We start from the raw sequence: 19,090 nt of genomic DNA, 5'->3' as shown, positions 1-19,090 counted from the left end.
ACAGTTATGTGTAAATTATGCAGTTACAAAGTCTGATTCATATCCAATTCCATGTTTAGAAGACTATATTGAGAAGATGCGACAAGCAACTTCTATTTCTAAGTTGGATTTACTCAAAGGTTACTGGTAGGCACATTTACCAGAAACAGCAAAGACAGTTCTGGCTTTCATAACACCAAATGGACTGTGTCAATTTTAAAGTCATCCCATTTGATTTGAAAAATGTTCCAGGCACATTTTAAAGACTAACCAATAAAATAATGTCTGGTTTACTCAATTGCATGGTATACATCAATGACTTGGTGATTTGTTTTTACTCACAAATGGAATGAACATTTGCAGCACTTATCAGAATTATTCAATTGACTTCAGAGGCAAGCTTGGTGATAAACCTGGCTAATGGTGACTTCGCCAAAGCCCAAGTCACATTCCTGGCCATGTTATTGGACATGGACAGATGGCCCCATGGAACATGAAAACAAAGGTTGTTGGGGAATTTCCCACATCATTGATGAAGAGAGCAGGACCATGATTCTTGGCATTCAGCAGGTTTAATCAGAAATTCATACTGAATTTTAGCAGTGTGATTGCTCTACTGACTGACTTATTGACAAAGTGCAAAAAATTTCATTGGATGACAAACTGTCAGAAGGCATTTGACAGCCTGAAAACTGTGTTAAATACTGCCCTAGTGTTAGCCACCTAATTACACAAAGCCATTCAATGTGGCTATCAATGCAAGTAATGTGGGTGTTGGTGCTGTATTCTTACAAGAAAATGATGAGTAGATAGAAAGACCCATGGGATACTTCTCCAGGACATTGAATATTCACAATTGAGAAGCAGACCTTGAGTTTGGTGTTGGTGTTATAAGATTTCCACATTTATATTGCCAGTAATGAATCTGAAACAATCCTATATACTGATCATAACCCATTAAAGATGTTGGAGAAATTTAAAGACAAACACTCCAGGCTCTTTAGATGGAGCTTCTTATTACAGCCATTCAATTTGAAAATCATACACGTGGCAGGATGAGAAAATATAATTGCTGACGTATTGTCAAGACTCGGATGAAGCGAGATGGAAATGTTCATTGACATGAGTAAATGGACTGAAATAGAATGCAGTAGTGAATGTTTGCATGCTTAGAGTCAATGTAATATATGTGCATTGTAGTGTATTAAAACAGTAAGACTAAGGGCTTTAATATGAAACTATATTTGTATATTGATGGTTCATTTTTTAAGGGGGCAGTTGTGATGACACTGTCACTTTGAAAAGATTATTATCCTTGTTTTCTTTTAAAGAGAGATCATAAAGGCAGAGGTGACTAAGGGTCTAGTTTAACAATGGAAGGGAAGTGGCAGGTTCCCCCATTTCAGATTTCTTTTAGTTTGTTTTAGCTGTAGCATGCACGAGATGGGAGAGTCCATGGGGGTTGTAAGCTTCAGTAAAGAATTCCACTGACTTTCTTCTGAAATCTCTTTTTTGTGTTGTTCCCTCATGTTTGTAAGAATCTAAGTCTGAATTTACCTTTTTTGCCAAGGGGTGTGTTTATGTTACTGTGTTGGAACAGTCAATAAGTTGCTGTATCGGGTTGATTAAGTTTTTTCAATAGTTAAGTTATTCTAAATTCAGTTTTCTTTTGTTCGTGTTTCATCTGTAGTATTTAAGTAAATTCTGTTTTGCTTAAAGCCGAGTGGTTTGACCACTTCATGTCTGCCTTTAAAATCTTAAAATATTGCAAGGTCCTGGTCCATAACAAATCACCTCTACCACCTTTTCCTGGCAGCTTGTTCCATATATGCATCACACTCTCTGAAAATGTTGTTCTCAGGTCCCTTTTAAATCTTTCCCCTCTCACCTTAAATTTGCCCCTTAGTTTTGGACTCCCCTACTCTAGGGAAGAGATCTTGACTAGTCAACTTGTCTGTGCACCTTATATAAACCACTATAAGGTGACCTTTCACCTTTAGTTGCTCCAGGGAGAAAAGTCCCACCAATCCAGCCTCTCCTTATAACTCAAACCCTCCAATCCTTGAAATCTTTTTTTTGCCCCCTTTCCAGTTTAATAACATCCTTCCCATAGGGGGGTGACGAGAATTGTACACAGTAATAGTCATTAAAACAAAACAGCAACAACACTATGCAAATGTACAGATCTTTTTGGAAAGCAACACTAATAGGAAACATCTTCGCGGAGAAAGTGAGGTCTGCAGATGCTGGAGATCAGAGCTGAAAATATGTTGCTGGAAAAGCACAGCAGATCAGGCAGCATCCAAGGAACAGGAAATTCGTCCAGCAGGCTAAGATAAAAGCCTGCAGGACACACTTTCCTCATTCCTGATGTCAGGCTCACCGGTCTATAGTTGCCAGGTTTCTCCATACCACCTTTTTTAAATAGTGGCACCAAGTTAGCCAACCTCCAGTCTTCCAGCATCGTACCTGTGACTATTGATACAAATCTCTCAGCAACGGTATCTGTAAAATTATGTCTTACAGAGCAGTTATTGATTTAATTTAGTTAAGTTCCCAAATTAATATGGTGGGGTTTTTGTAATGTCAGGTGGTTGATGAGAAGAAATCACTGAAATTAAATTTGTATTTTAAAAGCATTGTAATAATAAAAGAGAAAGTAGTTTAGACATCTGAAATATTTAAAATTGAAAAGGAATTGGTCTTGAAAAGGTTGTCTGCATTTAAGTTGAAAAGCCACCACTACTGGATGAGATTCATCTAAGGATACTGCGAAAAGCAAGATTGGAAATTGTAGAGACACTGGCCATAATTTTCTAATCTTCTTTTGACTCATGGATGGTACCAGAGGATTGGAGTACTGTAAATGTTACAAGCTTGTTCAAAGAAGAGTATAAAGGCAAGCACAGAGAATATTGTCCAGTCAGTTTAGTCTAGGTGAGGGGGAAGTTTCTAGAAACAGTAATTTGGGATAAGATTGAGAGTCATTTGGGCATTGTGGGTTAACTTAGGAAATCCAGTACAGATTTCTTGAGCACAAACCATGTTTTTTGATGAGATTTCCACAAGAAGTGCAGGGAGTGCTTGTTGGTTTATTGTACACCAACTTCTGACACTGGGCTTGTGTAGTGAGATGAGAGTGTGGTGCTGGAAAAGCACAACAGGTCAGGCAGCATCTGAGGAGCTGGAAAATCGACAATTCGGGCAAAAGCCCTTCATTAGGAACGAGGCTTGTGAGCTAAGGGGGGAGAGAGATAAATGGTGAGGGGGGGGGGGGCTGGGGAAAAGGTAGCTGAGAACGCAATAGGTAGGTGGAGGTGGAGATAATGGAGATAGGTCGGACAAGAGGGTGGAACGGATAGGGATGAAGGAAGATGGACAGGTAGGACAGGTCATGAGGGGAGTGTTGAGTTGGAAAGTTGGATCTGGAGTAAGATGCAGAGAGAGGAAATGAGGAAACTGGTGAAATCTACATTAATCACCTGTGTTTGGAGAATCCCAAGGCAGAAGATGAGGCATTCTTCCTCCAGGCGCTGGGTAGTTAGGGTTTGCAATGGAGCACGCCCAGCACCTGCATGTCCTTGGCAGAGTGGGTGGGGGAGTTAATGTGTTCAGCCACGGGGCAATGGGATTGCTTCATGCGGGTGTCCTGGGGATGTTCGGTGAAGCATTCTGTAGGCGACCTGTCTCCCCAATATAGAGGAGACCGCATCAGGAGCAATGGATACAGTAATTGGCATGTTTGAAAGTGCTGGTAAGTCTCTGATGGATGTGGGAGGCTCCTTTGGGCCCTTGGATGGAAATGAGGGGGGAGATGTGTGCGCAGGTTTTGCAATTCTTGTGGTGGCAGGGGAAGGAGTCAGGAGGAAAGGGTGAGTTGGTGGGGGGGGGTGGGAAGGGAAATATATCCCTGGTGGTGGGGTCTGTTTGTAGATGGCAGAAATGGCAGAGGCAATGTATTCGGAGGTTGGTGGGGTGGAAGGTGACGAGGTGGGGGTTGTCCTTGTTGCAGCTGGAGGGGTGGGATTCGAGGACAGAGGTGCGGAAAGTGGACGGGATGTACTGGAGTGCATCATCGGCCATGTGGGAGGGGAAATTGCAGTTTTTGAAGAAGGAGGCCATCTGATGTGTCATGATGGAACTGGTCCTCGTGGGAACAGATGCGGCAAAGGCAGATGAATTGGGGATAAGGGATTGCGTTTTTACAGGAGGCAGGGTGGGAGCAGGTGTAGTCCAGATAGCTGTGGGAGTTAGCGGGTTTTTAGAAGATGTCCATGTTGAGTCGGTCACTGTTGATGCATATGGAGAGGTGTAGGAAGTGGGATGGAGGTATCCGAGATGGTCTAGGTGAACTTAATGTTGGGGTGGAATGTGTTGGTGAAATTAATGAACTATTCAATCTCCTTGTGGGAGTGTGAGGTGGAGCCAATACAGTCATCAATGAAGCGGAAGAAAAGAAAGAGAATGGTGCCGGTGTAGCTGCAGAAGATGGACTATTCCACGTACCCGATGAGACAAGCATAGCTGGGGCCCATGGGGTGCCCATGGCAACCCCTTTGGTCCAAAGGAAGTGGGTGGATTCAAAGGAGAAATTATTTAGGGAGAGGACCAGTTCAGCCAAATGAATGTGTGTGTCAGTGGAAGGATACTGGTGGGGATACCGGGAGAGGAAGAAACAGAAGGCTTGGAGGCCTTCGTCATGGCGCATAGAGGTGTATAGGGACTGGATGTCCATGGTGAAGGTGAAGCATTGGGGGCTGGAGAAACTAAAGTCATGAAGGAGGTGGAAGAAGTGGGAAGTTGGCAACTTAGTTGCCTTGTCAGATCCACGCACCCCTCCCCCACCAACCTACCTTCCCCTCCAGACACCTTCCCCCGCCACTGCAAGAATTGCAAAACATGCGTACACACCTCCCCCCTCACCTCTGTCCGAGGCCCCAAAGGAATCTTCACATCCATATTAGATTTACCTGCATTTCCACACGTCATTTACTGTATCCTTTTCTCCTAATGTGGTCTCCTGTACACTGGGAAAATAGGATGCCTACTTGCAGAATGCTTCAAAGAACATCTCTGGGACACACTCGTGAAGCAACCCCACCACCCCATGGCCGAATACTTTAACTCCCTCTCCCACTCCAGCAAGGACATGCAGGTGCTGGGCCTCCTCCATTGCCAAACCCTAACTACTCAACGCCTAGAGGAAGAACACCTCATCTTCCACCTTGGGACCCTCCAACCGCCCAGGATCTATGTGGATTTCACCAGTTTTCTCATTCCCCCTCCCTGCAGCTTGTCCCAGATCCAAACTTTCAACTTGGCACCGGCCTCGTGACCTGTTCTTATCTGTCCATCGTCCTTCCCACTTATCCATTCCACGCTGCTCTCCGACCTATTGCCATTACCCCCAACTTCATTTACTTATTGTATCTATAGTTCCCTGGCTTGTCATTACCACCCTTTTTAAACATTAGCACCACGTTAGCCAGCCTCCAGTCTTCCGGCACCTCACCTGTGATTATTGATGATACAAATATCTCAGCAAGAGGCCCAGCAATCACTTTCTTAGGTTCCCACAGAGTTCTAGGGTACACCTGACAAGTCCTGGGGATTTATTCACTTTTATGCATTTCAACACATCCAGCACTTCCTCCTCTGTAATATGGACATTTTGCAAGATGTCACCATATATTTCCCTACATTCTATATCTTCCATGTCCTTTTCCACAGTAAATACTGATGCAAAATACTCATTTACTATATTCCCCCATTTTCTGCACAAAGGCCGCCTTGCTGATCTTTGAGGGGCCCTATTCTCTTCCTAGTTACCCTTTTGTCCTTAATGTATTTGTAAAAACCCTTCGAATCCTCCTTAATCCTATTTGCCAAGGCTATCTCATGTCCCCTTTTTACCCTCCTGATTTCCCTCTCAAGCATACTCCTACTTCCTTTATACTCTTCTAAGGATTCACTTGATCTATCCTGTCTATACCTGACATATGCTTCCTTCCTTTTCTGAACCAAACCCTCAATTTCTCTAGTTATCCAGCATTCCCTATACCTACCAGCCTTTTCTTCAACGGTGACAGGAATATTCATTCTTGGGATTCTCATTATCTCATTTCTGAAGGCTTCCCATTTTCCAGCCATCCCTTTACCTGTGAACATGTGCCCCCAATCAGCTTTTGAAAGTTCTTGCCTAATACCGTCAAAATTGGCTTTTCTCCAATTTAAAACTTCAACGTTTAGATCTGATCTATCCTATTCCATCACTATTTTGAAACTAATAAAATTATGGTCACTGGCCCCAAAGTGCTCCCCCACTGACACCTCAGTCACCTACCCTGCCTTATTTCACAAGAGTAAATCAAGTTTTGCACCTTCTTTAGTAGGTACATCCACATACTGAATCAGAAAATTTTCTTGTACATTTGAACAAATTCCTCTCCATCTAAACCCTTAACACTATAGCAGTCCCAATCTACGTTTGGAAAGTTAAAATCCCCTACAAATTATGGGTGGCATGGTGGCACAGCGATTAGCACTGCTACCTCATAGCGCCAGAGACCCAGGTTCAATTCCCACCTCAGACAACTGTCTCTATGGAGTTTGCACGTTCTCCCCGTGTCTGCATAGATTTCCTCCCACAGTTCAAAAATGTGCAGGTTAGGTGAATTGGCCATGCTAAATTGCCCATAGTTTAGGTGAAGGGGTTAATGTAGGGGAATGGGTCTGGGTGGGTTGGTGTGGACTTGTTGGGCCAAAGGTCCTGTTTCCACATTGTAAGTAATCTAATTATAACCACCCTATTATTCTCACAGATAGCTGAGATCTCCTTACAAATTTTTTTCTCAATTTCCTTCTGACTATTAGGGGATCTATAATCCAATCCCAATAAGGTGACCATCCCTTTCTTATTTTTCAGTTCCACCCAAATAATTTCCCTGGATGTATTTCCGGGAATACCTTCCCTCAGTATATCTGTAATGCTATCCATTATCAAAAACGCCACTCCCCCTCCTCTCTTGCCTCCCTTTCTGTCCTTCCTGTAGCATTTGTATCCTGGAACATTAAGCTGCCAGTCCTGTCCTCCCCTGAGCCAGGTTTCTGTAATTGTTATGATATCCCAGTCCCATGTTCCTAATTGTGCCCTCAGTTCATCTGCCTTCCCTGTTAGGCCTCTTGCATTGAAATAAATGCAGTTTAATTTATTAGTCCTACCTTGTCACTGTCTGCCCTGACTGTTTGACTTACTTCTGTTCTCAACAGTACCCAGTCTCAGATTGATCTCTTTCCTCAATATCTCCCTGGGTTTCACCGCCCCCCTCCCACCCCACCTTTAAATCTTCCCGAGCAGCTCTTTAGTCCCCTTCCAATCCATCCTAATTGCACAGGTCACTTCTACCCCAAAAGAGATTCCAATGATACAAAAATGTGAATCCTTCTCCCATACATCAGTTCCTCAGCTATGAATTCGTCTGCTGTATCCTCCTATTCCTGCCCTCACTAGCTAACAGCATCGGGAGTAATCCAAATATTACTACTCTCGAGGACCTCCTTTTTAAATTCCTGCCTAATTCTCTGTAATCTCCCTTCAGAATCCCAACCTTTTTCCTTCCTATGTCATTGGTTCCAATGTGGATAATGACCTCTCGGTGGCCTCTCTCCCCCAGGAGACCATTCTGCACCCTCTGAGACATTCTTGATCCTGGCACCAGGAAAGCAACACACCATTCTGATTTTTCACTGCTGGCCACAGAAACATCTGTCTGTACCTTGATCTCTTGGAACCCGATGTCCCCCGCATTGCATTAAAGCCAGTCTCAATACCAGAAACTTGGCTGTTCGTGCTATGTTTCCCAGTGAATTGATCACCCCCTACATTTTCTAAAACAGCCACAGAAGACTTCTGCACTACCTGCCTATCTCTCTTATCTTTCCTAGAGTTAACCCATCTATTTGACTGTATCCGTGACTTTTTTCCCTTCCTATAACTGCCATCCATCATAGACCATTGTTGTTGCAAATTCCTCATTGCCTCTAATTGTTTCTCCAACTGATCCATTCAATCTGATAGGATTCACTGCAGATTATTTATTGCAGATATAATCCACAATAACCCTTACGGTGGCTCAGGGGGTGACACGGTAGCTCAGTGGTTAGCACTGTTGCCTCACAGCATCAGGGACCCAGGTTCGATTCTGGCCTCGGGCATTTGGGCTATTTGGAGTTTGCACATTCTCCCCATGTCTGCATGGGTTTCCTCCGGGTGCTCCAGTTTCCTCCCACAATCCAAAGATGCGTAGGTTAGGTGAATTGCCCAGAGTGTCAGTGGTGAATATAGGGTAGGGGAATGGGTCTGGATGGGTTACTCTTCGGAGGGTTGGTGTGGACTTGTTGGGTCAAAGGGCCTGTTTCCATAATGTAGAGAGTCTAATCTAAAACTCCCACATCTGATAAGAAGCGCATATCACTATACTAAAGGCCATTTTTGCTCCTTCACAATCTACGGACCCAAAGAATAACACCGTCTTATTCCTCTACACAACATTGCTCCAGGTTAAATTAATAGTTATGGCTTATATTTTAAGTTTAATCAAGTGACATATCTCAAAAAACTTATAATCAAGAAAGAACCCACTCTGCTCACTACTGCAGACTTTCTGTTGGCCACCCTTAAAACTATTCACTTATCTGTTTCTCTGCGGTGACTGCAGTTCCTCCAAGATCAGTTGTGAACTTCATTGTTTGTTGATTTTCCCAGGTGCACTCCGATGTCCATTGATACATGAATTCAAACAGGAAAGGCAGTAAATGTGCAGATTCACTGCGGTGTTAGTTTCTTTCTCTCTCTCTTTCTCCTGCACTGACCTCACCACGTGTTTCCTTTGTCTCTGCCTCTCCCTTTTAAAAACTGCTGTTGTTTTGACTTTTCTTTCCAAAGTTCCAAAACAATGCAACAGCATATGAAACAGTAATTGCTGCTCCTCAAATTCAAAGAAAGCACCTTCAACACCTAAAATACCTCAAAAAATGAGCAGCTGTTACAGCCAGAAACTTTTCCCATCCTCCATCTTGGATTATCCTTATCTGACAGCTAACTCACATTCAGTTCACCCTTGAAGCCCTGCCTCGGTACTGTGAGTTTAAAATTACAGAGAGCTTTTAATTACTGGGTGAGGAAGAAAAGGGGGGAGAGAGAGATAAAATGCTCGTCTCAGGGTCCTTTCTTGCTTCCCTTCCTTGGCCCCAAAAGCACACCCTTCCTAACCTATCTCACTGAGCTGGGGCAGAGGGTCTCGAAGACCTGGTCACTCCTGAAGTGGCTTCTGTCAGCTCGGAAGAGGGTGGATGTCCCCAGTTGGTGTCTCAGCTCTCCGGTCGCTTCAATCGCTTCTCATCAGTAAATGGAGGTTTGTGGATGAGAAGATCATATTTTTCTTTTTCCTGAGTCTGTGGGAGTTACAGTCTGTGACTGGTTATGTATGATTCTCTGCTCTCTGGCCGAACCTCCATTCTTTCTTTGAGATCCGGGGTCCCCAGTTATACTGACTGTTGGTTCCACTTATCTCTCACCATTTCTGGACTTGATTACTGAGATGTTGTTCCTCCTCTCAGTGCTGAATGAGCTAGATGAGGTCTAAATGGTTCTCCAATTAAAGTAAATGGGTTTCTGATCTTTTTGAATGTCCAGTATTACTCTTGGATGGATATAGATTTTAATTTTACTGGTCGCGTAAGCCCTTCACATTCAAAGGTTTGCATGTAGTACAATGGTATGGAATGTTCAGTATCTCTGTGTCTCAGCAAACTGATTAAAAGTTGAATGGTTTTGTATTTTTGTAGGCTCCAGAATGTCTCAGGGAGAAAGTGAGGACTGCAGATCAGAGCTGAAAATGTATTGCTGGAAAAGCGCAGCAAGTCAGGCAGCATCCAAGGAGCAGGAGAATCGATGTTTCAGGCATGAGCCCTTCTTCAGGAATGAGGAAAGTGTGCCAAGCAGACTAAGATAAAAGGTAGGGAGGAGGGGCTTGGGGGACGGACGTTGGAAATGCGATAGATGGAAGGAGGTTAAGGTGAGGGTGATAGGCCGGAGTGGGGGTGGGGGCGGAGAGGTCAGGAAGAAGATTGCAGGTTAGGAAGGTGATGCTGAGTTCCAGGGTTGGGACTGAGACAAGGTGGGGGGAGGGGAAATGAGGAAACTGGAGAAGTCTGAGTTCATCCCTTGTGGTTAAAGGGTTCCTAGGCAGAAGATGAGGCACTCTTCCTCCAGCCGTCGTGTTGCTATGGTCTGGCGATGGAGGAGTCCAAGGACCTGCATGTCCTTGGGGGAGTTGAAGTGTTGAGCCACAGGGTGGTTGGGTTGGTTGATCCGGGTGACCCAGATGTGTTCTCTGAAATGTTCCGCAAGTAGGCGGCCTGTCTCCCCAATATAGGACACCCGGACCAACCAACCCAACCACCCCGTGGCTGAACTCTTCAACTCCCCCTCCCACTCCACCAAGGACATGCAGGTCCTTGGACTCCTCCATCACCAGACCATAGCAACACGCCAGCTAGAGGAAGAGCACCTCATCTTCCGCCTAGGAACCCTCCAACCACAAGGGATGAACTCAGACTTCTCCAGTTTCCTCATTTCCCCTCCCCCCACCTTGTCTCAGTCCCAACCCTCGAACTCAGCACCACCTTCCTAACCTGCAATCTTCTTCCTGACCTCTCCGCCCCCACCCCCATGCCGGCCTATCACCTTCACCTTAATCTCCTTCCACCTATCGCATTTCCAACGCCCCTCCCCCAGGTCCCTCCTCCCTACCTTTTATCTTAGCCTCCTTGGCACACTTTCCTCATTCCTGAAGAAGGGCTCATGTCCGAAACGTCAATTCTCCTGCTCCTTGGATGCTGCCTGACCTGCTGCGCTTTTCCAGCAACACATTTTCAGCTCCAGAATGTCTCAGTTGTTTACTCTGCAGACTGGTGTTCATTGTCTTTAGCTGAAGTGTTTGTGAGGGTCTTCCTTTAGCTTTACAAGTTAAAACAGTCAGCTGCCCCTAGACTTGCATATTGCCTCATCTGTCTCAGCCAGAGAGCTCAGTGAATCTTAGTTCAAATGTGAACTCACGTCCCAAGTTCTGGGGGTTTTAGTCCACGGTACCTGATGGTAATTTTTGCCCCACCTTATATAGGGTACCGGTTTTGATTTGCATAGATTTCTAAAAGGCGTTTGAAAATGTGCTGCATGACAGACTTGAGTCTAAATTCAGTGTTGAATTAGTAAAAGGGATAGTAGCAATATGTTTCCAAAATTAGTTGTGTGGAAGAAAGCAAAATAATGTTTGAACATTGCTTTCAGATGAGAAGACAAGAAGGGTGGCACAGTGGCTCAGTGGCTCAGTGGTTAGCACTGCTGCCTCATAGCACCAGGGTCCCACGTTCAATTCCAGCCTCAGGTGACTGTCTGTGTGGAGTTTACACATTCTCCCCGTGTCTGCGTGGGTTTCCTCCTACAGTCCAAAAATGTGCAGGCCAGGTGAATTGGCTATGATAAATCACACATCGTGGTAGGTGCCTTAGTCAGAGGGAAATGGGTCTGAGTCTGGTCTTCGGAGGGTCGGTGTGGACTGGTTGGGCTGAAGGGCCTGTTTCCACACTGTAGGGAATCTAATCTATAATTATTTACAATTGTGTTCCCTGCTACTTCTGGCATACGTTAAACCTCACTACAGTTTATAGGGCACAATATCAAACTTTTCCTAAACTGTAAAGGGAATGGTCTTGAATTTCAGAAGAACATAGAACGAGCTGACAAGCAGGAGATAAAATTAAAGAAGTGTAAAGTGATTCATTTCAGTAGGAAGAATGTGAGGAGACAATATGAAATAAACACCGTTCTCGAGTGGGTGCAGGAGTGGGACCTTTGTGTATATTCGCATAAATCCTTGAAGTCGGCGGGGCAGTTTGAGAGAGCAGTTAATAAAGCATACAGTATCTTGGGCTTTAACGATGGGGCATTAAGAACAAAGCCAAAGATAATTGTGTTCAGTTCGGTGTGACACACTTCAGAAAGAATGTGAAGGTATATGAAAGGGTGCAGAAAATATTCATGAGAATGGTTCCATGGATGAGAACCTCAGTTAAATGAATTGAAGAAGTTGTGACTTTTATTCTTGGGGAAGAGAAGGTTGAGATTTGGAAAAGGCATTCCCAATCATGAGGGGTTCCAGAGAGTGTAGGTTGGGGAGACTGGCCAACTGATGGAATGATCAGAAGGTACTACTATATAAGATAATTGAAAAAAAAAGGTAAATGGCACAAACTATTCTATGGAGTGAGTGGCTAAGATAGGGAATGCAATGTTCCTAGGTAAGGTGGAGGCACGTGCGATTAAAGCATTCAAAAGAGAATTTGATTATTATCTGTAAAGGAATAATGATTAATACAGAAGCATGTTGATCCATTTATTTTTACAGATCCACATGAAAATAGCAAAATGGAAATCCTCTACATACTTGTCCCTAGCATTGCCATTCCACTGGTCATAGCTTTGTTATTTTTCTTAATCTGTATGTGTCGAAACAAACACAAGACATCTACACCTTCTCCTCAGCGGCGCCAGCTAATGGCATCTCCCAGTCAGGATATGGAGATGCCACTCATCAGCCCTCACAAACAGGTAATGTTATGCTCACTTCATAACATTTTAACATTGTTACTTGATTTTTCAGTTTAAGTCTTATCTTGACTTAGTGGCAATATTATCATCTTTGTGCAAGACAATGGGTGAAATTATCCCCTAGGTGGAGATGGTAGGAGAGGTGTTGAGATGGTGAAATAATTGAGAGTTGGCCCTGAAAAGAGACTTTGCTCCTGTCACCGCACCCATTAGATTCTGGCTGAGAAGGTCAATTGGGGATTTCCTAGACCCATCACCATTTAATGCCTTTAAATGGTCAATAAATGGCCATTTAAGGCCTCCAACTCACCACCTCCACAATTATTTGCTTTCATAGTAGGTGAGAAAAGTAGTTAGTTTCTTAATCTGTATGCCAGTTAAAAGAGATGGGAAATAGAACAAAAAGTTCTATTTTGGGGGAATTTGGAGGCAGGAATGGCAGGCAAGGGAGCCGCTTCTGAAAGCTAAATCGTTGACTTACCTCTGATCCCCTCCCCAATCCCTTTTCCATATCAGCCCCTCCCTACAGTAAAAGGATAAAGAATACTTATCTCCTCATAGCTGGATCGCCCAAAGAAGCCTCAAATGACATCTTTTGGACTCAGCTGCCAACTAATGAGAAGTTGTTGGAGAATCAGACACTGTCAATGTCTGGTTGGCCATCAGCTTCACAGCTGTTAAGTAATTGATTAATACTTGATAAATCAAGTCATCTCACCATTGAGGGTAGCAAGTTAGTTGTCGCTGAACATATCTGCCCCTGCACTTTGACTAATGAGGAGAAAATTATGTTAATTAGCATAACATTTTCCTTCATTCATGGGATGAGGGCATCACTTTCTGGGCATCATTTGTTGCCCATCCCTAATTGCCCAAAGGGCGGTTAAGAGTCAGCCATGTTGCTGTAGGTCTGAAGTCATACATACGCCAGACCAGGTAAAGATGGCAGTTTCCTTCCATAATGGATATTAGTGAACCAGATAGGTTTTTCCATCAATCAATAATGGATTCATGATCATCATTAGACTCTTAAATCAAGATATTTACCGAATTCATATTCCACTATCCACCGTGACAGGATTCAAACTCAGGTCCCCAGCTTGTTATCTGTGTCTTTGGTTTAATAACTAGGAGAAAGTGGGGACTGCAGATGCTTCTTTAGCTCATTGAACAATCCCCAGCGATAATTCCATTAGGCCATTGCTTCCCCAAGATAATGTTAGAAACTAAGATTGGAATATAGTTCAAGTGCATAATCTGGATGAATACACCACTTGAGAATTCTTGATTATTGGAGGCGCTATCTTTGCAGAGGGTTGTAAAAACTGAATTCCTGTCAATGAGCATTTACAATTCCATTGCCTTGTTCAAAGTTTCAAATTTTCCAGGCTAGCCATATGGGGATATTGCTGGTGCCAAATGTTAGCAACATTTAACTGCATAACAGTGGGTACCATTTAAAGTAGTTAGTTGTGAGGAAGGGTCACACGACCTGAAACATTAACTCTGATTTCTCTCCACAGATGCTGCCAGGCATGCTGAGCTTTTCCAGCAATTTCTGTTTTTGTTTCCGTAGTTAATTGTGAGATGTGTTTGCATTGTTTTATCTAAGGCACACACACACACACACACACACACACACACACACACACACACACACACACACTATTGACAAGTGAGTCTTCACGAATTCCAAAGTCTGTGTAATACTACTGATGTACTTTGCAACTTCTACCAACCTTCGTTATGTAGCAGGTCTACTACCCTATCCATGTTTATGTAGGTAATTTGTTTCTACAATCCACCGCCATCATGATGTACCTGACATCTAATTTGTCTGCGGATTTTTAACTAGACACTTTGAAAATATATTTATTTTTGCTGATAGATCTAGTTGAACTATACTAACAAAACTGCACCAGCTTAATACTCTTAAATATAGCACAGAGTGATCTGTATTGGAAAGAAATATAAATAAGTTACATTTATTGTAACCCTATTCCATTGGTTTGTTAAAGTTTTTGTTTGTGGTGTTGAAAATTAATTTAACAAGAAACTTTAATTATAACAGACCAGCTCAATTTATTATACATTGTACATTAGAGAAGCTCTACCCTGTTTTTCTTTTTTTGTTAACCAATTTCTTTTGGTTCATCTTTCTAGGTGAAACTGAAAGATATCTGTCTGTCTGCAGTGCGATTTATGGAAGAACTTGGAGAGGATCGGTTTGGGAAAGTGTATAAGGGACATTTGTACAGCACAGGCCCTGGTGAACAAGCACAAGTTATAGCAATTAAAACTATGAAGGATAAAACTGAAGTGACACTTAGAGAAGAATTCAAACATGAAGCTCTGTTGCGATCCAGGCTACAACATCAAAATATTGTTTGCCTTCTTGGTATAGTGACTAAGGAACAACCCATGAGTATGATCTTTTGTTATCCTTCCCAAAGTGACCTCCATGAATTTCTAGTGATGCGGTCACCACATTCAGATATTGGAAGCAGTGATGATGACAGGACAGTGAAGTCTGCGCTGGAACCAGCTGACTTCCTGCACATTGTGACTCAGATTGCCGCTGGCATGGAATACTTATCCAGCCACCATGTCATACACAAGGATCTGGCAACCAGGAATGTCTTGGTCTGTGATAAACTCCACATAAAAATATCTGATTTGGGCATCTTCAGAGAGGTTTACTCTGCAGATTACTACAAGCTGATGGGAAGTTCACTTCTACCGATCCGCTGGATGCCACCTGAAGCTATAATATATGGCAAATTTTCTGTTGATTCTGACATATGGTCTTTTGGGGTAGTGGCATGGGAAGTATTTGGCTATGGCTTGCAACCGTATTGTGGGTATTCAAATCAAGATGTCATAGAAATGATAAGAAACCGTCATGTATTGCCCTGTCCAGATGATTGCCCAGCCTGGATATACAGTCTGATGCTGGAATGTTGGAATGAATTTCCATCAAGAAGACCACGGTTTAAAGATATCCACACAAGACTGCGAACATGGGAAAATCTGTCCAATTATAATAGCTCGGCTCCTCCTTCTGGGGGCAGCAATGCAACACAGACTAGCTCTCTCAGCACCAGCCCTGTCAGTAATGTTAGCAATACAAGATATGTGGGACCAAAGCAAAAAACACATTTTCCACCACCTCAGTTCATACCTGTAAAGGGACAGATACGACCAATGGTTTCTCCACCCCAATTGTACATTCCAGTAAATGGTTATCAGCCAATGCCAGCCTATGGTGCCTATTTGCCAAATTATTATCCAATGCATATCCAGATGCAGATGGCTCAACAGTTACCCCCACAAATGATACCAAAGACAGGTTCCCAGAATAGTGGAAGTGGCTCCACAAGCACAGGTTATGTAACAACTGCACCCTCAAATGCGTCTGGAACAGATCGTATTGCTTTGATCCAAGATCAGTCAAATGGCATGGAGGATGAGCCTAATGAACCCACTATTGCAGATGAAGTACCTGCTTCTGAGAGTCTCCAAGATGAAGAAATGTTGGTACCGGAAACAGAATTACTTGGTGATGCTGACCTACCACAAACAGCTGATGTGGAAACAGAAACAGAAGCATAAACTATTTTTTCCAGAAAAAGTTGCTCAATTATTACTAAAACATGAGTGATAGTAACAGAAAGAATGTGAAACAACAAAGTGTTAAAGTTATAAATTTTTATTATTTCTCTTTTAAAAAAGTTTATTTTCATTAATGACATGGGTACAATTTATCTATACCTTGCCATTTTATGTTAGCCTCCCCTGGAATTTGCAGCTGGCACAGTAAGAAAACCCTGATTCTTACAACTTATATTCGCTTTTCAGTGGAATGCATGTAGGTGGCAAAAGTAGGTGCATTGCAGATTTGAAATATTTTACTGAGGTTTGTGACTCGACTGAATGAGTAGTTTTGATTTCCTAATGTTGCTGTGCAACTTTATATTTAATGTGTTACATAAATATTGCTCGACAATGTATGTTTACACATTGAACTGTAATAAAACACACTTCATGAAGTAAAAGCTAATGTATGGGAGAACAGATCCTCCAGCCACAAGTGACTAAATAAAACAAAAATACTCAGTGGAGGTACTTTCATTGTACACATTTGTACACTAGAATAGCATTAGGAATAGGAATTTTATAAATATGTTAGTAGAATACAAAGAAATGGCATTCTGATTACTCTAACAGTATTGCAAATGCCTCCTTGCTCCCAGTAGTCAATCAACTTGTGACTGAAATGACACAGACTGTGCATAAATAATGTGAAGAAATGTACACTGGGAAAAAGGAGAATGAAACTAAAGTGCAAAATATCTTACCATTTTATGAGAGAACTGGTGTGCAGATAGCTACTGTGTGGCATCTGACAGAAGAGGTGCTGCTCTTTGCTTCAAGGCAACACTGAGAAGAAAGAAAATTATAAACCAAACTATACCATTAGTATTTCATATTAACCAACAAGTGACTGTTTATAACTGTCTTGTTCTATATTTTAGCTGTCAAATATTAATTACAAGCTTACACTTTTAAACGTTAAGTGAAATATTCTTTGTTAATACAAAAAATGAAAACTTGTTTTGTGACAAAAATCCTACTAATTTCTCAAACTGTCTCTTCTGTCTTGGCAAACAGTTTTGCATATTGTGTCCATTCTTTTGTTACCTTTTAAAGAAATATGTTGTACAGAAAACAAACCTTGCATTTCATGTTTTTAAAAATCTCAAGGCTTTAATTGTAATTTATCTTTCATGCTGTAGTATTTTTTGACATATACCTGTAATGTAATGAAACAAAAGTTTGATTTTATAATTTAACTGGAAACCTACTAAGGAAATACTTATTCCACTTAGTTTGATTTCCCCTTCATTAACTAATCTTTAAATTTCCTATTTAGTTTAAATGGAGGTAATTGCTAAACTCATGAGCACAATGTTTATATATTTTGTAAGCCAAACCACACAGCATTTCAAATAAAGTAATTAAACACCATTCATATACACTTCCTTGCTAAAGATTGTGTTTTTGGTCATCGGCTACATCTGGTGCAAGTCACTTTCAAATGAGTCTTGTATCTTCTTATCAACATCTTATGACATACAACTAAATAAATATTTTCACTGGTTTTGTTTTCATGCAGTTCTTTCATCCTCAAATAATCCAATTTTAAATAGATTATGCAATTTCTTTTACAAAACCCTACATTCAGTTTTACTCTTCAGGGTGCTTCCATCTAATGATTAGATTCCCTACAGTATGGAAACAGGCCATTCGCCCCAACAAGTCTGCAATGACCCTCCGAAGAGTAACTCACCCAGTCCCATTCCCCTACCCTACATTTACCTCTGACTAAAGCACCTAATGGGCAATTTAGCATGGCCAATTCACCTGACCTGCACATCTTCAGACTGTGGGAGGAAACAGGAGAACCTGGAGGAAACCCACGCAGACATGAGAAAACATGCAAACTCTACACAGTCACACAAAGCTGGAATCAAACCCGGGTCACTGGCACTTAGAGGCAGCAGTGCTAACCACTGAGCTACCATGCCACCCTGAATGAATGGTAAAGATAAATAAGCATCCCAATGTACACACTGGGACAGCTTATTCCACCTTTACTATGTTTGCTAGGAAACATTTAAAGAGATCGTTAAGCAGAGCAAAGAGAGGACATAAGCAGTCTTTAGCAGGTAAAATAAAGGAGAACCCTAAAGCTTTCTATAGGTTTGTGAGGAATAAAAGGATAATTAGGGTTGGAATAGGGCCAGTCAAAGACAGAAGTGGGAAGTTAAGTGTAGACTCTGGGGAAATCAAAAAGGTACTAACAAACATTTCTTATCAGTTTTCACTCAGGAAAAGGAGAATATTGTACAGGAGAAGAATGAGATACAGGATATTAGACGAGAAAGGATTGAGGTTAGTTACGTAGAGGTGTTATCAATTCTAGGAGTGAAAGTAAACAAGTTCTCTGGGTTGGATGGGATTTACGTGAGGATTTTCTGGGAAGCTAGGGAGGAGATGGCGGAGCCTTTGGCTTTGATCTTTGAGTCGTCATTGTCTACAGGTTTGGTATCAGAGGACTGGAGGATTGCATATGTGCCCTTGTTCAAGAAGGGCAATCAAGATGACCCAGGTAATTATAAACTAGTGACCTTACTTCTGTTGTAGGAAAGTTTTTGGATAGGATTTATAATCATCTACAAGCAACAATTTGATTTCAGATAGTCAACATGATTTCACCAAGAGCAGGTCATGTCTCACAAACCTCATTGAGTTTTTTGAGAAGGTGACCAAGCTTGTAGATGAGGGTAGGGCAGTTGACGTGGTATACATGGATTTCAATAAAGTCTTTGATAAGGTTCCACATGGTAGGCTGATGGAGAAAATGCAGAGGCATGGGAT

General features: G+C 42.3%; 1 protein-coding gene across 3 annotated transcripts in view; it reads left to right on the top strand.

Moving 5' to 3' along the window:
* The window catches only part of ror2 (receptor tyrosine kinase-like orphan receptor 2), a 383,083-nt gene extending 365,339 nt beyond the window's left edge, over nt 1-17,744 (top strand). For 2 of the 3 annotated variants that reach the window (XM_060838740.1, XM_060838732.1), the window contains exons 8-9: nt 12,447-12,649; nt 14,813-17,744. In XM_060838740.1, coding sequence (XP_060694723.1) covers nt 12,447-12,649; nt 14,813-16,261 — 1,652 coding nt within the window. In that variant the 3' untranslated portion in view covers nt 16,262-17,744. The remainder of the gene's footprint in view (nt 1-12,446; nt 12,650-14,812) is intronic. The other variant, XM_060838751.1, reaches the window with a different exon arrangement.
* Nucleotides 17,745-19,090: the final 1,346 nt, after the last annotated feature.

The sequence above is a fragment of the Hemiscyllium ocellatum genome, chromosome 2, assembly GCF_020745735.1.
Source record: "Hemiscyllium ocellatum isolate sHemOce1 chromosome 2, sHemOce1.pat.X.cur, whole genome shotgun sequence".
Lineage (NCBI taxonomy): Eukaryota > Metazoa > Chordata > Chondrichthyes > Orectolobiformes > Hemiscylliidae > Hemiscyllium > Hemiscyllium ocellatum.
This window is presented reverse-complemented; position numbering and strand designations above follow the sequence as displayed.